At 49.1% G+C, this 16,470-nt stretch overlaps 1 protein-coding gene and 1 long non-coding RNA gene across 3 annotated transcripts in view; one reads left to right on the forward strand and one right to left on the reverse strand.

Annotated features, from left to right (window-relative positions):
• Positions 1-2,129: 2,129 nt before the first annotated feature.
• LOC146049732 (uncharacterized) overlaps positions 2,130-16,470 on the reverse strand; it is a 40,554-nt gene continuing 26,213 nt past the window's right edge. The window contains exon 3 of the long non-coding RNA XR_014466192.1: positions 2,130-2,410. This is a non-coding gene — a long non-coding RNA (uncharacterized LOC146049732). The remainder of the gene's footprint in view (positions 2,411-16,470) is intronic.
• On the forward strand, positions 2,906-13,951 carry LOC146050643 (farnesyl pyrophosphate synthase-like). 2 transcript variants are annotated; one of them, XM_083167755.1, is made up of 10 exons: positions 2,906-3,059; positions 9,060-9,206; positions 9,284-9,424; positions 9,497-9,577; positions 9,665-9,787; positions 9,863-9,951; positions 11,551-11,623; positions 11,777-11,854; positions 11,937-12,071; positions 13,042-13,951. In XM_083167755.1, the coding sequence occupies exons 2-10, from the start codon at positions 9,069-9,071 to the stop codon at positions 13,240-13,242; spliced, it is 1,059 nt and encodes a 352-aa protein (XP_083023881.1). In that variant the 5' UTR covers positions 2,906-3,059; positions 9,060-9,068; the 3' UTR covers positions 13,243-13,951. The 2 variants fall into 2 exon arrangements, with proteins under 2 accessions (XP_083023881.1, XP_083023880.1); XM_083167754.1 differs by lacking the exon at positions 2,906-3,059 and adding an exon at positions 8,134-8,348.

The following is a 16,470-nucleotide window of genomic DNA, read 5'->3' on the forward strand; positions in this document are numbered from 1 at the left end:
AGAGTGTCCGGGGGAAACGCTCAGAGTGTCCGGGGGAAACGCTCAGAGTGTCCGGCGGAAACGCTCGGAGTGTCCAGGGGAAATGCTCAGAGTGTCTGGGGGAAACGCTCAGAGTGTCCGGGAAAACGCTAGGAGTGCCCGGGGAAAACGCTGGGGGGGAAACACTGGGAGTGTCACAAGCGCTTTGGTCTGATGTATAAATATTAGTACATTTCTGATCCCAATGTGAATAGAAAAATATATTTATTGTTTTAAAGAACAAAAATGTTCCAGAAAAAAGAAACTGTCTCTTTAAAAGCACGTTTGAAAGTGCATGCAAGTAAAACACGATCCAACTATACTATTTCTTCAACAGGTGAGTGTTTACCTCCACTCCCATGCTTTCCGTCTTTCACTTTTTAGTTGTGTCTCACAAGGGTCCCGCTATTATCAGAATTGTTTCTTGTGTCTGCATTGTTGGAAACCGGCCAAAAAAACAGAAGCCGGACAACAGACCTGCCCCTAGTGTACCGCTGGAAGCCGGGACCGCGGCTGCGGTGGAGAGGACGCGAGCTCAGTCTGCTATAATGTCTTTCTCTTGCGGCTAAAGAGACACAACTAAAAAGTGATAACTTGCCGGGAAACCCTGTTTTTTTGGTGGTGTGAAAGGGTCAACACGGATCTTAAATCCCGGCACTCCGAACCATCTCTTCACCAGGGTTGAAGTGCCGGGATTTAAGACCAGTGTTGACCCTTTCACACCACCAAAAAAAAACCCCGGGTTTTGCGGCAAATTACGAGGTTGAAAAGCTTTAACCCGGTAATTTGCGGGTGGTTCAGGGCCGGTGGTGGGGGGGGGGGGGGGGGTACCTGTCCTGCGGCACTGTGTATTTAAATCTGGCGGCAGAGGCAGCGGGGGTCCCTGCAGTCCATTAGAAATCACGAGCGCTATCCGCCGGGCTATGCGGAAGCGCTTCTAGTGTGAAAACACTGGCAGCACGCTGATTGGCTGAGATCAGCGTGCGCCGTGCGAGTTTTCACACTAGAAGCGCTTCCGCATAGCCCGGCGGATAGCGCTCGTGATTTCTAATGGACTGCAGGGACCCCGCTGCCTCCGCCGCCAGATTTAAATACACAGCGCCGTAGGACAGGTACCCGGGCGGCACAAAATGCCGCCCTCCAGTGGCCGGCGCCCTAGGCAAATGCCTAGATTTGCCTAGTGGTGGCGCCGGCCCTGGGTGGTGTGAATGGGGTCTGACTGAACCCCGGCAAAATTACCCGGCACTTAAAATGCCGAGTAATTGCCAGGTGGCTGGTGTGAAAGGGGTATTACTTGCATGTACTTTCAACAGGGGCGAATTTAGGGGTCAGGTCGCCCCTAGGCACAACACTTTTGTGCCCCTCCCCCCCCATTTTAATGTAATCATATGTATATACATTGTTATTTATATATTTCATTAAAATTTAACTGTAGCCCACCTTAATATTTTTTTAAACACTCTGGACTGCTCACGGTACGGAGGACCCGGAGGGAGGGAGGCACTTATTAGTACAGTGATAAGCACAGTGTCTCCGTCAGTCTCTCTCTGGACTGCTCACTGTACAGAGGACCCGGAGGGAGGCACTTATTAGTACAGTGATTAGCACAGTGTCTCCGTCAGTCTCTCTCTGGACTGCTCACTGTACGGATAACCCGGAGGGAGGGAGGCACTTATTAGTACAGTGATTAGCACAGTGTCTCCGTCAGTCTCTCTCCGGCTCACACACTGTGACTAACAACTGAGCGTAGGGGGGATCTGCGTGCCACTCAGCTCAGCTGTTGGATACACAGCAGCCAATAGACTGTGTGTGTGTCTAGAGTAGCCAATGGGCAGGAGCCAGCAGCAGTGAGCCTGAGCCATTTCTGAAAGCGCAGGGACCCAGCCAACCAGCGCAGGGACCCAGCCACATTTCTGGAAGCGCAGGGACCCAGCCACGGACCCAGCCACTAAGCGGTGATGCAATGTGCATGGCAGAGTGGGTGGGCAGTGGCGAGTGACGAGCGGCGCTGCCGCCGACATATAATTCATGTCTGCGGCGGCGGCGTTCGTCACTCGCCGCTGCCCTCCAGCTGTGCCATGCTGCTATTTAACTGAATGTCAGCCTGCCTGCCGCCCTTAATTGGTGCCGCCCTGGCCTGGGCCTAGGCACAAATCCGGCCCTGACTTTCAAACGTGTTTTTAAAGAGTTTCTTTTTTCTGGAACATTTTTGCACATTCCTGCACTTTATTCACATACAGCTCCACATCCTGACGAAATGGCCGGGGGGCCATGAAACCTTGATGATGCTGTTTTGTATGTAATGTATTTTCTCTTCGTTTAAATACACCTTTTTGGATCAGTCTGAGGAGTGCCGACCCTTCTTCTACTCGTAGAATACTTTTGCATATATCTATATATAGATATATAGAGATAGAGAGAGAGAGAGAGAGAGAGAGAGAGAGAATATATAATAATAATAATACTAGAGAGTATGATATATATATATATATATATATATATATATATATATACACACATACACATATACTATCCCAATTGTGCTGGCGCCCTATGATCTGTTAGTGGGTTATTCCTGTCTTTCCTTAGTCAAAATGAACCATACATATATACACAGTATACACAATATAACGCCCCCTGTGGTCTCCGCCTGTACACACACACACATCTCCTCCTGCAGTGGGAGGGTGGGCCTCCTGCCCTGCGATCATGCAATGGGCGGAACTAAGCCGGAGTAAAATACGGCAATTGGCTACAGTAAGCGGGGCCCATCCTCATACGATACTGAGAACCAATCAGCTTGTGCTGGCGTCATATAGAACACCACCTCTGTCACGCCGTTTGATTCTTGCGCGCTGACCCTTCTGGGAGTTGTAGTTCTCGCGCGTATTATTGAGCTGTGATTAGGGATCTTAGGAACCACACAACCCAGCATGCAGTGCGCTGACAAGCCGGGTTTTAAGGCTGCCGCTTGATGTGTTAGAATAGAAGGAGCTGAGTGACTCGAGTCCATTGAATTTAAGACAGCGGGTATCTGACAGGTGAGGAGAGAGGGGATAATATGGTTACTGCGGTGGCAATGGTGCTATCACTATGTACAATATAAGGAAGCAGTGACATTGGTGCTATAACTATGTACACTATGGGGAAGGGGCAATTGTGCTATCACTGTACACTATAAGGAAGAAGTGACTGGTGCTATCACTATGTACACTATGGGGAAAGGGCAATAGTGCTATCGCCATATACACTATAAGGAAGCAGTGACATTGGTGCTATCACTACACTATAGAAAAGAGGCAATGGTGCTATCACTATGTACACTATGGGGAAGGGGCAATGGTGCTATAACCATATACACTGTGGGGAAGGGGCAATGGTGCTATCACCATACACACTGTGGGGAAGGGGCAATGGTGCTTTCACCATATACACTATGGGGAAGGGGCAATGGTGCTTTCACAATATACACTATAAGGAAGCAGTGGCATTGGTGCTATAACTATGTACACTATGGGGAAAGGGCAATAGTGCTATCACTATATACACTATTAGGAAGCAGTGGCATTGGTGCTATCACTATATGCACTATGGGGAAGGGGCAATGGTGCTATCACTATATACACTATAAGAAAGCAGTGACATTGGTGCTATAACTATGTACACTATGGGGAAAGGGCAGTAGTGCTATCACTATATACACTATTAGGAAGCAGTGACATTGGTACTATCACTATGTACACTATAGGGAAGGGGCAATGGTGCTATCACCATATACACTATAGGGAAGGGGCAATGGTGCTATCACTGTACACGATGGGCAATGGTGCTATCACTGTACACTATGGGCAATGGTGCTATCACTATGTATACTATGGGGAAGGGGCAATGGTGCTATCACTATGTACACTATGGGGAAAGGGCAATGGTGCTATCACTATGTACACTATAAGGAAGAAGTGACATTGGTGCTACAACTATTTACACTATGGGGAAAGGGCAATTGTGCTATCACTATGGGGAATGGGCAATAGTGCTATCACTATATATATACACACTATAAAGGAAGCAGTGACATTGGTGCTATCACTATGTACACTATGGGGAAGGGGCAATGGTGCTATCACCATATACACTACGGGGAAGGGGCAATGGTGCTTTCACCATATACACTATAAGGAAGCAGTGACATTGGTGCTATAACTATGTACACTATGGGGAAAGGGCAATAGTGCTATCACTATATACACTATAAGGAAGCAGTGGCATTGGTGCTATCACTATGTACACTATGGGGAAGGGGCAATGGTGCTATCACTATATGCACTATGGGGAAGGGGCAATGGTGCTATCACTATATGCACTATGGGGAAGGGGCAATGGTGCTATCACTATATACACTATGGGGAAGATGCAATGGTGCTATCACTATATACACTATAAGAAAGAAGTGACATTGGTGCTATAACTGTACACTATGGGGAAAGTGCAATAGTGCTATCACTATATACACTATGGGGAAGGGGCAATGGTGCTATCACTATGTACACTATGGGGAAAGGGCAATAGTGCTATCACTATATACACTATAAGGAAGCAGTGACATTGGTGCTATCACTATGTACACTATGGGGAAGGGGCAATGGTGCTATCACCATATACACTACGGGGAAGGGGCAATGGTGCTTTCACCATATACACTATAAGGAAGCAGTGACATTGGTGCTATAACTATGTACACTATGGGGAAAGGGCAATAGTGCTATCACTATATAAACTATAAGGAAGCAGTGACATTGGTGCTATCACTATGTACACTATGGGGAAGGGGCAATGGTGCTATCACTATGGGGAATGGGCAATGGTGCTATCACCATATACACTATGGGGAAGGGGCAATGGTGCGATCACCATATACACTATGGGGAAGGGGCAATGGTGCTATCACTATGTACACTATGAGGAAGGGGCAATGGTGCTATCACTATGTACACTATGAGGAAGGGGCAATGGTGCTATCACCATATACACTATGGGGAAGGGGCAATGGTGCGATCACCATATACACTATGGGGAAGGGGCAATGGTGCGATCACCATATACACTATGGGGAAGGGGCAATGGTGCGATCACCATATACACTATGGGGAAGGGGCAATGGTGCGATCACCATATACACTATGGGGAAGGGGAGTATCACGTACCTGTATATGACAAGCTCTGTATGACTAGCATGTAATTCTGTATCCATGGCTTGCCATGCTTCAGCGGTCACCGCGTATCGCTATGGACTTGGCACAGCACGTCCTAGTGCAGGCATTCCCAGCACGGTCCTCAAGACACACCAAGAGTTTATGTTTTAGTGGTATCCAGGCTTGAGCACAGGTGACCTGAGTGATTGTGATTAATCCAGCTGTGCTGAAGCCTGGATATCAGTAAAAGCTGCACTGTTGGTGTGCCTTGAGGACCGTGGTTGGGAATGCCTGTCTTCTAGTGTTGATTTGTGATTAAAACAAATAGTGCAAAAGTCAATATAAAAAAAACTCCAAGATGATACAAGAGGCAGCAGAAAGTCTCATGCGGGGTACACACCAGGACGACCCGCTCACGATGCACATCCGGGAGTATGGTCGTTTCTAGATCCTACCTGCTGCAGGTAGGATCTGAATAACGACCGACCCGCGGGACCGCGCATCGTATCGGTCCACACCAGGACAGAAAAGGGCCCAATCACCACACAATCTACATCCAATCGGTCGGAATTGGATCTAGATTGATGGGATCGGACCCTTGTCGCCCTGGTGTGTACCCAGCATCAGGGTGCCACGTGTTCCGACGTGGCCAATTTCGATATGTAACAATGGTTGACAACTGCACCGTCAGTGTTTACAGAATATATACAATATGTATGTCCTTAAATAATAAAGTGATATGGGACCGGATGATACGCTTTGAAATGTTAATAGCAGTATCTTTAAGAATCCCTCCTTTTCCTCTGATCTCCTTGTATCCACAGCTCGCCAGCTCAATTGTAGTGTATGGATCCAAGGAAAAGGATAAAGGCATTAATCACAGTGCTTTGTGCAATCTAGTGATATACTGCCACCGTGTGGTATAACAAATGTGCCACACCCAGTGTTAAATGATTAAAGTATATAACTCACACTAGTCAGGGGTCCGAGTACCAGCATGGACCCCTGTGGACCTTTCCAGAGTGTGTACCTTAATTACAAAGAATCTCCCACAAGGGGAAGGACTGGATAGTGTGAGATTGTTTCAAAAGTTTTAATAATGTGAACAAAAGTGAATGGACCCGTACATTTGAAATAAATGCTAGAAAGCTTATGTGATGTGTATCTCATACACTGTGGGGAGGTAGGTACTTGTGTCCAGAGTGTGCCCCGCACACTTTGCGTGAATAATACCTTTATCCTTTTCCTTGGATCCATACACTACAATTGAGCTGGCGAGCTGTGGATACAAGGAGATCAGAGGAAAAGGAGGGAGACTTAAAGATTCTGCTATTAACATTTCAAAGCGTATCATCCGGTACCATATCCTGTATGTGGGGTGGGAGGGTTGTATATGTATATATGGGGCATGGGTCCTCAAACTGCGGCCCTCCAGATGTGGTGAAACTACAAATCCCAGCATGCCTTGCCACAGTTTTCCTATAAGGGAGTGTTAAAACTGTGGCAAGGCATGCTGGGAATTGTAGTTTCACAACATCTGGAGGGCCGCAGTTTGAAAAGCCATGATATGGGGGGTGTATATGTATATATGGGGGTGGGAGGAGTGTATATGGGGGATGTATATACGTGGGAGGGGTGTATATATGGGGGTAGGAGGGGTGTATATGTATATATGCATACCCTCCAACTGTACCGTTTTAGCCGGTACAGTACCGGTTTATAACGGACTGTACCGGCAAAAATCCAAATGTACCGATTTTCTTTGGCGGTGGTCGCTCCTCCAACTCCGCAAGCAATGGCTCCCTGCTGCGATGGATATTGGACGGATATTATCAGGCTGAGTGGGGATAAATGTGTCCCAGTGCGGCTGCTCCCGTTCCCAGTGGTGCCTTGCGCGGCATCCCGACAGTCAGCGTTCATGTGTCACATGATGTCAGCACACTGACTAGGCACCCGTCCTGCATGCTGCCTGCGCACCCGTGCAGCATGCTTCCTCTGCACCCGGTGATCTGAATGGCGCCGCAGCCACGGGACTTGGATGACGGAGCAGCTCAAGGGGGTACTGTACAATTTTAAATTTAATGCGCGTCCTCAGGTGGGGGGCGTGGTCACAGATATCTGAGGTGTTGCCCCACCCCCTCTACATGTAGACACGCCCCTGTATCCGTGACCACGCCCCCTGTACCGATTTCCATTGATAAAATGTTGGAGGGTATGTATATGTGGGGTGGGAGGGGTGTATATGTGTATATATGGGGGTGTATATGTATATATGGGGGTGGGAGGAGTGTAGATGTATATATGGGGGTGGGGGGGGTGTATATATGGGGGAGGGTGGATATGTATATATGGGGGTGGGAGGGGTACATATGTGTATATATGGGGGGTGTGTATGTGTGTGTATATATATATATATATATATATATATATATATATATATATATATATATATATATATATATATATATATATATATATATATATATATATACACATATATATATATATACACATAATGTGGGAGGAGTGTAGATGTATATATGGGGGGGTGTATATGTGTATGTGTGGGGTGGGTGTATATGTGTATATATGGGGGTGGGAGGGGAGTATATATGGGGGTGTATATGTATATATGGGGGTGGGAGGGGTATATATGGGGGGTATATATGTGTGTGTGTGTGTATGTGTGTGTGTATATATATATATATATATATATATATATATATATATATATATATATATAGGTGGGAGGAGTGTAGATGTATATATGTGGGGGTGTATATGTATATGTGTGGGGTGGGAGGGGTGTATATGTGTATATATGGGGGTGGGAGGGGTGTATATGTATATATGTGGGATTGGTACATGGCTGGCCACTGACAGTTCAGCCTCTGTCACACCGGAACGGGCGGGGCTGATGGAGGAAGCAGGACCCTGATAGGAGAAGCCGGACGCTGTTGCTAGGCAGCGGCGGTGACGTTAGTGGAGGGATGCCCGGTTTCCGGTCAGAGCTGAATGTGGTTCCGCTTGTTTCGATCCGGGCGGATTACGCTCCGCGCTCTATTGGGCGCCGTCTCCGGTCAGATCCCGCCATGTAACGCGCCAACCGGGATCCGAACCCTATCCTCCGTAGGAGGGGTGAGTGTGGGCGGTGGACACTTCCGGTCAGGAGGTGGGACTTCCGGGACACACACTGCTTGCAGTTGCAACACCACACTCTGCAGCCAGTGTCCTGGTGGTATCCCTATTGCTGCACTGTGTGCATGGTGTATCATTGTACTCTACCCAGTTTGTGATATCACTGCCAGAGCCTCCTGTGGTGTATACAGACACACTGGTGCTGTCACTATTACACATAGCCTCCGACGACGACACTGGTGATGTCAATATTACACATAACCTCCGACACTGGTGATGTCAATATTACACATAGCCTCCAAAACTGGTGATGTCACTATTACACACAGCCCTGATGCTGATGATGTTACTATTACTTATCTTCCTCACCTGCCGCTCCACTTCTCCCATTCCCCTACAGAATATTTTTCACGCTCCTCACCGTCCCACACAAGACCCTCTCCAACTCCACTGCTCCCTACACTCTCCCTCCCGCCGTTTGTGGTCAGTCTGTTCCAGTCACCTCTCCTCTACCCTGGTCACTGTATCCTAGACCCTCGCAGATCTTGCAAAGCTTCCATCGGGCCCTGTTCACCAAAGTGTATCATTCTGCATGACTGAGTACCGAGGATGTAATACATATCTGCACCCTTTGGTGTACAGCATCTGTCGCGCACTTCACCATGGGTGTGTGTGTGGGGCAGATGTCATGTCAGTTTTTTCTTCCCCCAGCCCTGGACAATGGCCCCAGTGAAGGCTTCAGCAGCCTCTGATAATCTCCAGGAGTTTTCCAGCTTCTTTGAGAGGGTTGTACAGGACCTTACAGCGGAAGAATGGGGACACCCGGAGATAGGGGATGCCATCTCCCGCTTGCGAGAGGTAAGAGAGATCGGTGATGCTCCCCTCAGCTATATCCTCCCATCCCTATACCATACCAATGTGAGTGTACTCTGCAGGTCCTAGAGTACAATGCTCCTGGTGGAAAGTGTAATCGGGGAATGACTGTTCTGGCCTCTGTCCGGGAGCTGTTACCGCCTGCACTGCAGGATGAGGAGACCATACAGAGGGCCCTGGTTGTGGGCTGGTGCGTGGAACTGGTGAGGATCTGGATTGTGTCTGATACATGACTGTCTATGTTATGTCATATAACTGGTTCCTCTGTTCCTTAGCTGCAGGCCTTTTTCCTGGTGGCAGATGACATCATGGATAATTCTACAACCCGTCGTGGGCAGCCTTGCTGGTACAAGAAGGTAACCTGGCACTGGGATCAGAGGGTGGTACAGGGTAGATCAGTGCTGGCTGGTGCGGGTGATGACTGAGGATGGTCTCTGATACAGGAGGTCATAGGCCTAGATGCAATTAATGACTCGTTCCTGCTTGAATCAAGTATATACCGGCTCCTGAAGAAGCACTGCCGCAGACAGCCCTATTACCTGAACCTGCTGGAGCTGTTTCTAGAGGTGAGGACCATCCCAGTATCACATACACCCGCATACATTGTGCTTTTCCTTATACCCATCTCTTCTGTGTCACAGACCTCATACCAGACAGAGTTGGGACAGGCGCTGGATCTGATCACTGCTCAGCCAGGGAAGGTGGACCTAGCCCGGTACACGGAGACCAGGTGAGTTCTCCATATCTCTGCTCAATGGCATATTCCACCTTACTAGTCGTGAAGTGCGAGTCTGGGGGCAATGAGGCTGAGCTTATGGGCAGCAGGGGCAAATCACGCACATTGTTCTATATAGATACAGGAAGAGCTGTCTTTTACCACATGGTCCCTTATATCAATACCCATGGATATAGTCCATTTGTGCTCTCTTCTGCATTACAGCGTGCGTACATAAATTCCAGATATAGCGAGGCAGATTCACACTTTATCTGGTTAGTAATCACCCACACAGATCCGACTCACTGCTGATGCTGCACCTATGGAAGACCCAGGTCGGTTCCAATACTCTGTAGTTATTATATACAGAACCCCCATCAGCTGTGATGTCTTCTCCTGATCGTACCAATACCGTCACTCTCCTGACTTCTGTACTGCGGAGCAGCGCTGCTCCCCATCAGCTGTGATGTCTTCTCCTGATCGTACCGATACTGTCACTCTCCTGACTTCTGTACCGCGGAGCAGCGTACCCATAGTGTCACTCTCCTGACTTCTGTACCGCGGAGCAGCACTGCTCCCCATCAGCTAGGATGTCTTCACCGGATTATACCCATAGTGTCACTCTCCTGACTTCTGTACTGCGGAGCAGTGTACCGATAGTGTCACTTGCCTGACTTCTGTACTGCGGAGCAGCGCTGCTCCCCATCAGCTGTGATGTCTTCTCCTGATCGTACCCATAGTGTCACTCGCCTGACTTCTGTACCACGGAGCAGCGCTGCTCCTCATCAGCTGGGATGTCTTCTCCTGATCGTACCCATAGTGTCACTCTCCTGACTTCTGTACTGCGGAGCAGCGTACCGATAGTGTCACTCGCCTGACTTCTGTACCACGGAGCAGCGCTGCTCCTCATCAGCTGTGATGTCTTCTCCTGATCGTACCCATAGTGTCACTCTCCTGACTTCTGTACTGCGGAGCAGCGTACCGATAGTGTCACTCGCCTGACTTCTGCACCGCTGCTCCCCATCAGCTGGGATGTCTTCTCCTGATCGTACTCATAGTGTCACTCTCCTGACTTCTGTACCGTGGAGCAGCGTACCCATAGTGTCACTCTCCTGACTTCTGTACTGCGGAGCAGCGTACCGATAGTGTCACTCGCCTGACTTCTGCACCGCGGAGCAGCGCTGCTCCCCATCAGCTGTGATGTCTTCTCCTGATCATACCGATACTGTCACTCTCCTGACTTCTGTACCGCGGAGCAGCGCTGCTCCTCATCAGCTGTGATGTCTTCTGATCGTACCCATAGTGTCACTCTCCTGACTTCTGTACCGTGGAGCAGCGTACCGATAGTGTCACTCTCCTGACTTCTGTACTGCGGAGCTCCACGGCTCGGGTATGGATAACACTCCAACCATGGCCCTAACTGTGTGGAGTTTGTATCTTCTCCCCCTGCTTATGGGAGTTTCTTCCCACAATCCCAACGCTTGATGAAAGCTATTGTGTAAGTGTGTATAGCATATGGCCAGTCCCATGGGCTGAGGGGCTCAGAGCCGTGGCAGAATGCGGAATCAGCCGGGTTGGGGTACTGTGACACTAATGTCCGGACTTCTGTTGCAGGTATAAATCCATTGTGAAATACAAGACTGCTTTCTATTCCTTCTACCTTCCCGTCGCTGCCGCCATGTTCATGGTGAGTTCTGTGCAGCAGAGCTGACTATCTAGTTTCTTTGTATTTCTGCATATACACCACCATGTGACAATCTTGAGGATTGCTGGTTACTGTAAGAATGAGCCCCTCTCACGTGGTATAACCTGCATAACTGTCCATGTACCCGCTTCCTAGGCTGGAATAGACCGGGAGGAGGATCACAGAAATGCCAAAACCATCCTGTTGGAAATGGGGGAGTTCTTCCAAGTCCAGGTGAGAGACGAGCGTCCGGGGACATTCGGAGAGGTCAGCGTAGCCTGATCCTATGTGACCTATACCCACTATATCTTGGTAGGATGATTACCTGGACTGTTTCGGAGACCCCAGCGTCACTGGGAAGATTGGAACAGACATCCAGGACAACAAGTGTGGGTGGCTGGTGGTGGAGGCACTGAGGAGGGTGACTCCTGAACAGAGGACAATCCTGGAGGTAAATGGGATGGTGGTTTCCCATCCAGATACAGCGTCTGATAGCTCCTCCTCCTGCGCCAACACCTTCTCCTAACTGCCACTCCGACAGCCCCTCCTGCGCTAGCACCTTCCCCTAACTGCCACTCTCCCTGACAGCTCCTCCTGCGCTAGCACCTTCCCCTAACTGCCACTCTCCCTGACAGCTCCTCCTGCGCTAGCACCTTCCCCTAACTGCCACTCTCCCTGACGGCTCCTCCTGCGCTAGCACCTTCCCCTAACTGCCACTCTCCCTGACAGCCCCTCCTGCGCTAGCACCTTTCCCTAACTGCCCCTCTACCTGACAGCTCCTCATGCACCATCCACTGACTGCCCCTCCCTCCTGCACTTTCCATGACAGCTCCTCCTACGCTAAAGGTGGCCATACACCTACAGATTTACCTTCAGATCTGGCTGGTTGGAACAAACACATGGTTATGGATGAGTGACAGTTTGTCAGTTTTCCAGCATTTCCAAGCAAATAGTCAACTGTCATTTGCTCTCTTCCATTACCAGGATTTTGTTCCAACCAGACAGATCTGAAAATAAATCTGCGTGTGTATGGCCAACTTAACACCTTCCCCTGACAGCACCTACAGCACCTTCCACTGTTCCTCCTGCATTAACACCTTCTCCTAACTTTTTCTCTCCCTGACAGCTCCTCCTGCACCTTCCATTGACTGCCTCTCTCCCTGATAGCTCCTCCTCCTGAGCTAGCACCTTCCACTGACAGCTCCTCCTCCTGCGCTAGCACCATCCACTGACTGCCCCTCCTTCCTGCACTTTCTCTGACAGCTCCTACTCCTGCGCTTGCACCTTCACCTAACTACCTTTCTCCTTGACAGCTCCTCCTCCTGCGCATGCCCCTTCCCCAGGCAGCGGCACATGTCCTAGCAGTTTTTGTCAGCTGAGCCACTGGTCCCAGCATTAACCCTTGCCTTGCTGTGACACAGGAGAACTACGGCCGTGATGATGTGGACAAGGTACAGCGGGTGAAGCAGCTGTATGAGGATCTAGATCTGTCTGCTGCGTACAGACAATATGAGGAGGAGAGTTACCAGAGACTGCAGATTCTCATCTCCCAGCATGCAAATGGACTGTCCAAAGAGATCTTCCTGGGCCTGGCACGCAAGATCTACAAGAGACAGAAATGAGTGTGCTGCCTGTATATGTGGGGACGTAGAGAAACTCTGGTGCTAGGATGCAGCTCATATACTGATCCTTCTCCCCTGGTACACAGTCCTTTTCAGGAGCAGACCCGCTTCCTCCTCATACATACAGGCGGTTATTCTAGTTCACTCTCTGACAAAATCCTTCTTAGATGGGCAAAACCATGTGCACTGCAGGTGGGGCAGATGTTACTTGTGCAGAGAGAATTAGATTTGGGTGGGGTTTTACTTCAAAGTGAGATCTATAGTGGTGTAAAAATAAAGCAGCCAGTATTTACCTTGCACAGAAACAAAATAACTCACCCAAATCTAGTTCTCTCTGCACCTGTAACATTTGCCCCCTGCACATGGTTTTGTCCATCTAAGAAGAATTTTGTCAGAAAGGGTGAACTAGAATAAGGCCCACAGTTACCAGGGCTCCCCCTGCTGCTCAGTGGCAGTATTACACATTCTCAACACAGGTGGCCCCTGCATACGCTGATCCCATGACCCAGCTGGTATCAGTGTTCGGCATTGTTACGGGAAGTATGGGCATCTGTTTGCTCCTTCTGAGGCATTGATGGTGGAAGGAGCCATTGGGCCTTTCGCTGCTAGTACCAGAGACTGGATGTATGTCCCGGCATGCATGCATGCAAGTGACCCTTGTGTACATATTCCTCCCTTACTGACACAATAAACTGTTCATATAACTCTCCTGCATTAGTGACCTGCTCTTCCTGCTGTGACTTCAGGCACTCCCAGCCCTAATAGTTCCTGTGGTCATCATTGTGTAAATGTAACCTGACTGGTTGGGTACTCGTCCATAGGCATGGTTATTGTCATAGACTCAGATATATTGTCATATTGCTACTCCCCCCATCCTGGGTACAGACTAATGTATCATTATGTGTGGAGAGCTGGGGCTAGTCCCTGAGGAGAAGCAAACCAGTCCTTTTATCAGTCTTGTCCCTGTTGTGTACTATCGCTCAGCATTCCGGCTAACCTTGACACTCCAGCTGTTGTTGAACTACACATCTCAGCATGCCCTGCTACAGTTTTACTATTTGGACAAGCTGGAGTGTCAAGGTTAGTGATCACTGGTCTAGAAGGTGCTAAATAAATGAGATCTAGCTTCTGATTGGTTTCCCCATGTGAGATGAAACTCCCCATAGAGTGACCAGGGATGATCTGGATACTGAGGCTGTGTCAGAGGCATTGCGCAGTGGGAATCCTGACTGGGACATAGCTACATTCAGGCTGTGTACACACGGGGGGTGATATGGCCGCGATGGGAGTGTGCACCGGTTATATATCGCCGGTTGCGCGCTCCCGTTTTCTCCCCCGTAGTGATCGCTGGTCGCAGGAACATGCTCCTGCGACCAGCTGATTTCCACTGCCAGGCTCCCCCGGCAGTTTCTTTTTCATCAGCGACCATCTCTGGTTGCTGATGCAAACGGGACACTGAGTGATGTATCGCTCATCGCAAGCGATATATCGCTTGGCTATATATCCCCCCCTGTGTGTACAGGGCTTCAGCTACAGTATATTGAGGACGGGAAGCAGTGGAATAAAGTTAGCAATACATGTGGGGAAAAAATAATTACTACTACTTTAATACAAAATGTGTAAGAAAAACAGAATCTTCCTGGGAGACCATAGAGCAGGCCAAGGGGACTGTTTGGTGTTCGACCACCAGGGCAGGAATGTACAGCAACATATTGCTGGCTATAACGGACATGGATTGAAGACGAGAGACCATATTAACAGGAGAGCTAAAGATGCAATTGTATTAGATTGCGCTGAGTGATGAGATATGTGACACCTGTATACTGCGTGTGACTGAGGCTGTATACGGAGCAGACTGTGCTGAGTGATGTGATGTGTGACACCTGTATACTGCGTGTGACTGAGGCTGTATACGGAGCAGACTGTGCTGAGTGATGTGATGTGTGACACCTGTATACTGCGTGTGACTGAGGCTGTATACGGAGCAGACTGCGCTGAGTGATGTGATACCTGTATACTGCGTGTGACTGAGGCTGTATACGGAGCAGACTGCGCTGAGTGATGTGATATGTGCCACCTGTATACTGCCTGTGACTGAGGCTGTATACGGAGCAGACTGTGCTGAGTGATGTGATGTGTGACACCTGTATACTGCGTGTGACTGAGGCTGTATACGGAGCAGACTGCGCTGAGTGATGTGATACCTGTATACTGCGTGTGACTGAGGCTGTATACGGAGCAGACTGCGCTGAGTGATGTGATATGTGCCACCTGTATACTGCGTGTGACTGAGGCTGTATACGGAGCAGACTGTGCTGAGTGATGAGATATGTGACACCTGTATACTGTGTGTGACAGGCTGTATACGGAGCAGACTGCGCTGAGTGATGTGATGTGATGTGATACCTGTATATTGCGCGTGACTGAGGCTGTATACGGAGTAGACTGCGCTGAGTGATGTGATATGTGCCACCTGTATACCGCGTGTGACTGAGACTGTATACGGAGTAGACTGCGCTGAGTGATGTGATATGTGACACCTGTATACCGCGTGTGACTGAGGCTGTATACAGAGCAGACTGCGCTGAGTGATGTAATGTGTGACACCTGTATACCGCGTGTGACGGAGGCTGTATACAGAGCAGACTGCGCTGAGTGATGTGATGTGATACCTGTATACTGCGTGTGACTGAGGCTGTATACAGAGCAGACTGCGCTGAGTGATGTGACACCTATATACTGTGTGTGACTGAGGCTGTATACGGAGCAGACTGTGCTGAGTGATGTGATATGTGACACCTGTATACTGTGTGTGTGACTGAGGCTGTATACGGAGCAGACTGCGCTGAGTGATGTTATATGTGACTTCTGTATACCGTGTGTGACTGAGGCTGTATACGGAGCAGACTGCGCTGAGTGATGTGACACCTGTATAGTGTGTGACTGATGCTGTATATGGAGCAGACTACGCTGAGTGATGTGACATCTGTATACTGTGTGTGACTGAGGCTGTATACGGAGCAGACTGCGCTGAGTGATGTGATATGTGACACCTGTATACTGCGTGTGACTGAGGCTGTATATGGAGCAGACTGCGCTGAGTGATGAGATATGTGACACCTGTATACTGCGTGTGACTGAGGCTGTATACGGAGCAGACTGCGCTGAGTGATGTGATGTGATACCTGTATACTGCGTGTGACTGAGGCTGTATACGGAGCAGACTGC

This window comes from Crinia signifera, chromosome 12 (genome assembly GCF_055691185.1).
Source record: "Crinia signifera chromosome 12, ASM5569118v1, whole genome shotgun sequence".
Lineage (NCBI taxonomy): Eukaryota > Metazoa > Chordata > Amphibia > Anura > Myobatrachidae > Crinia > Crinia signifera.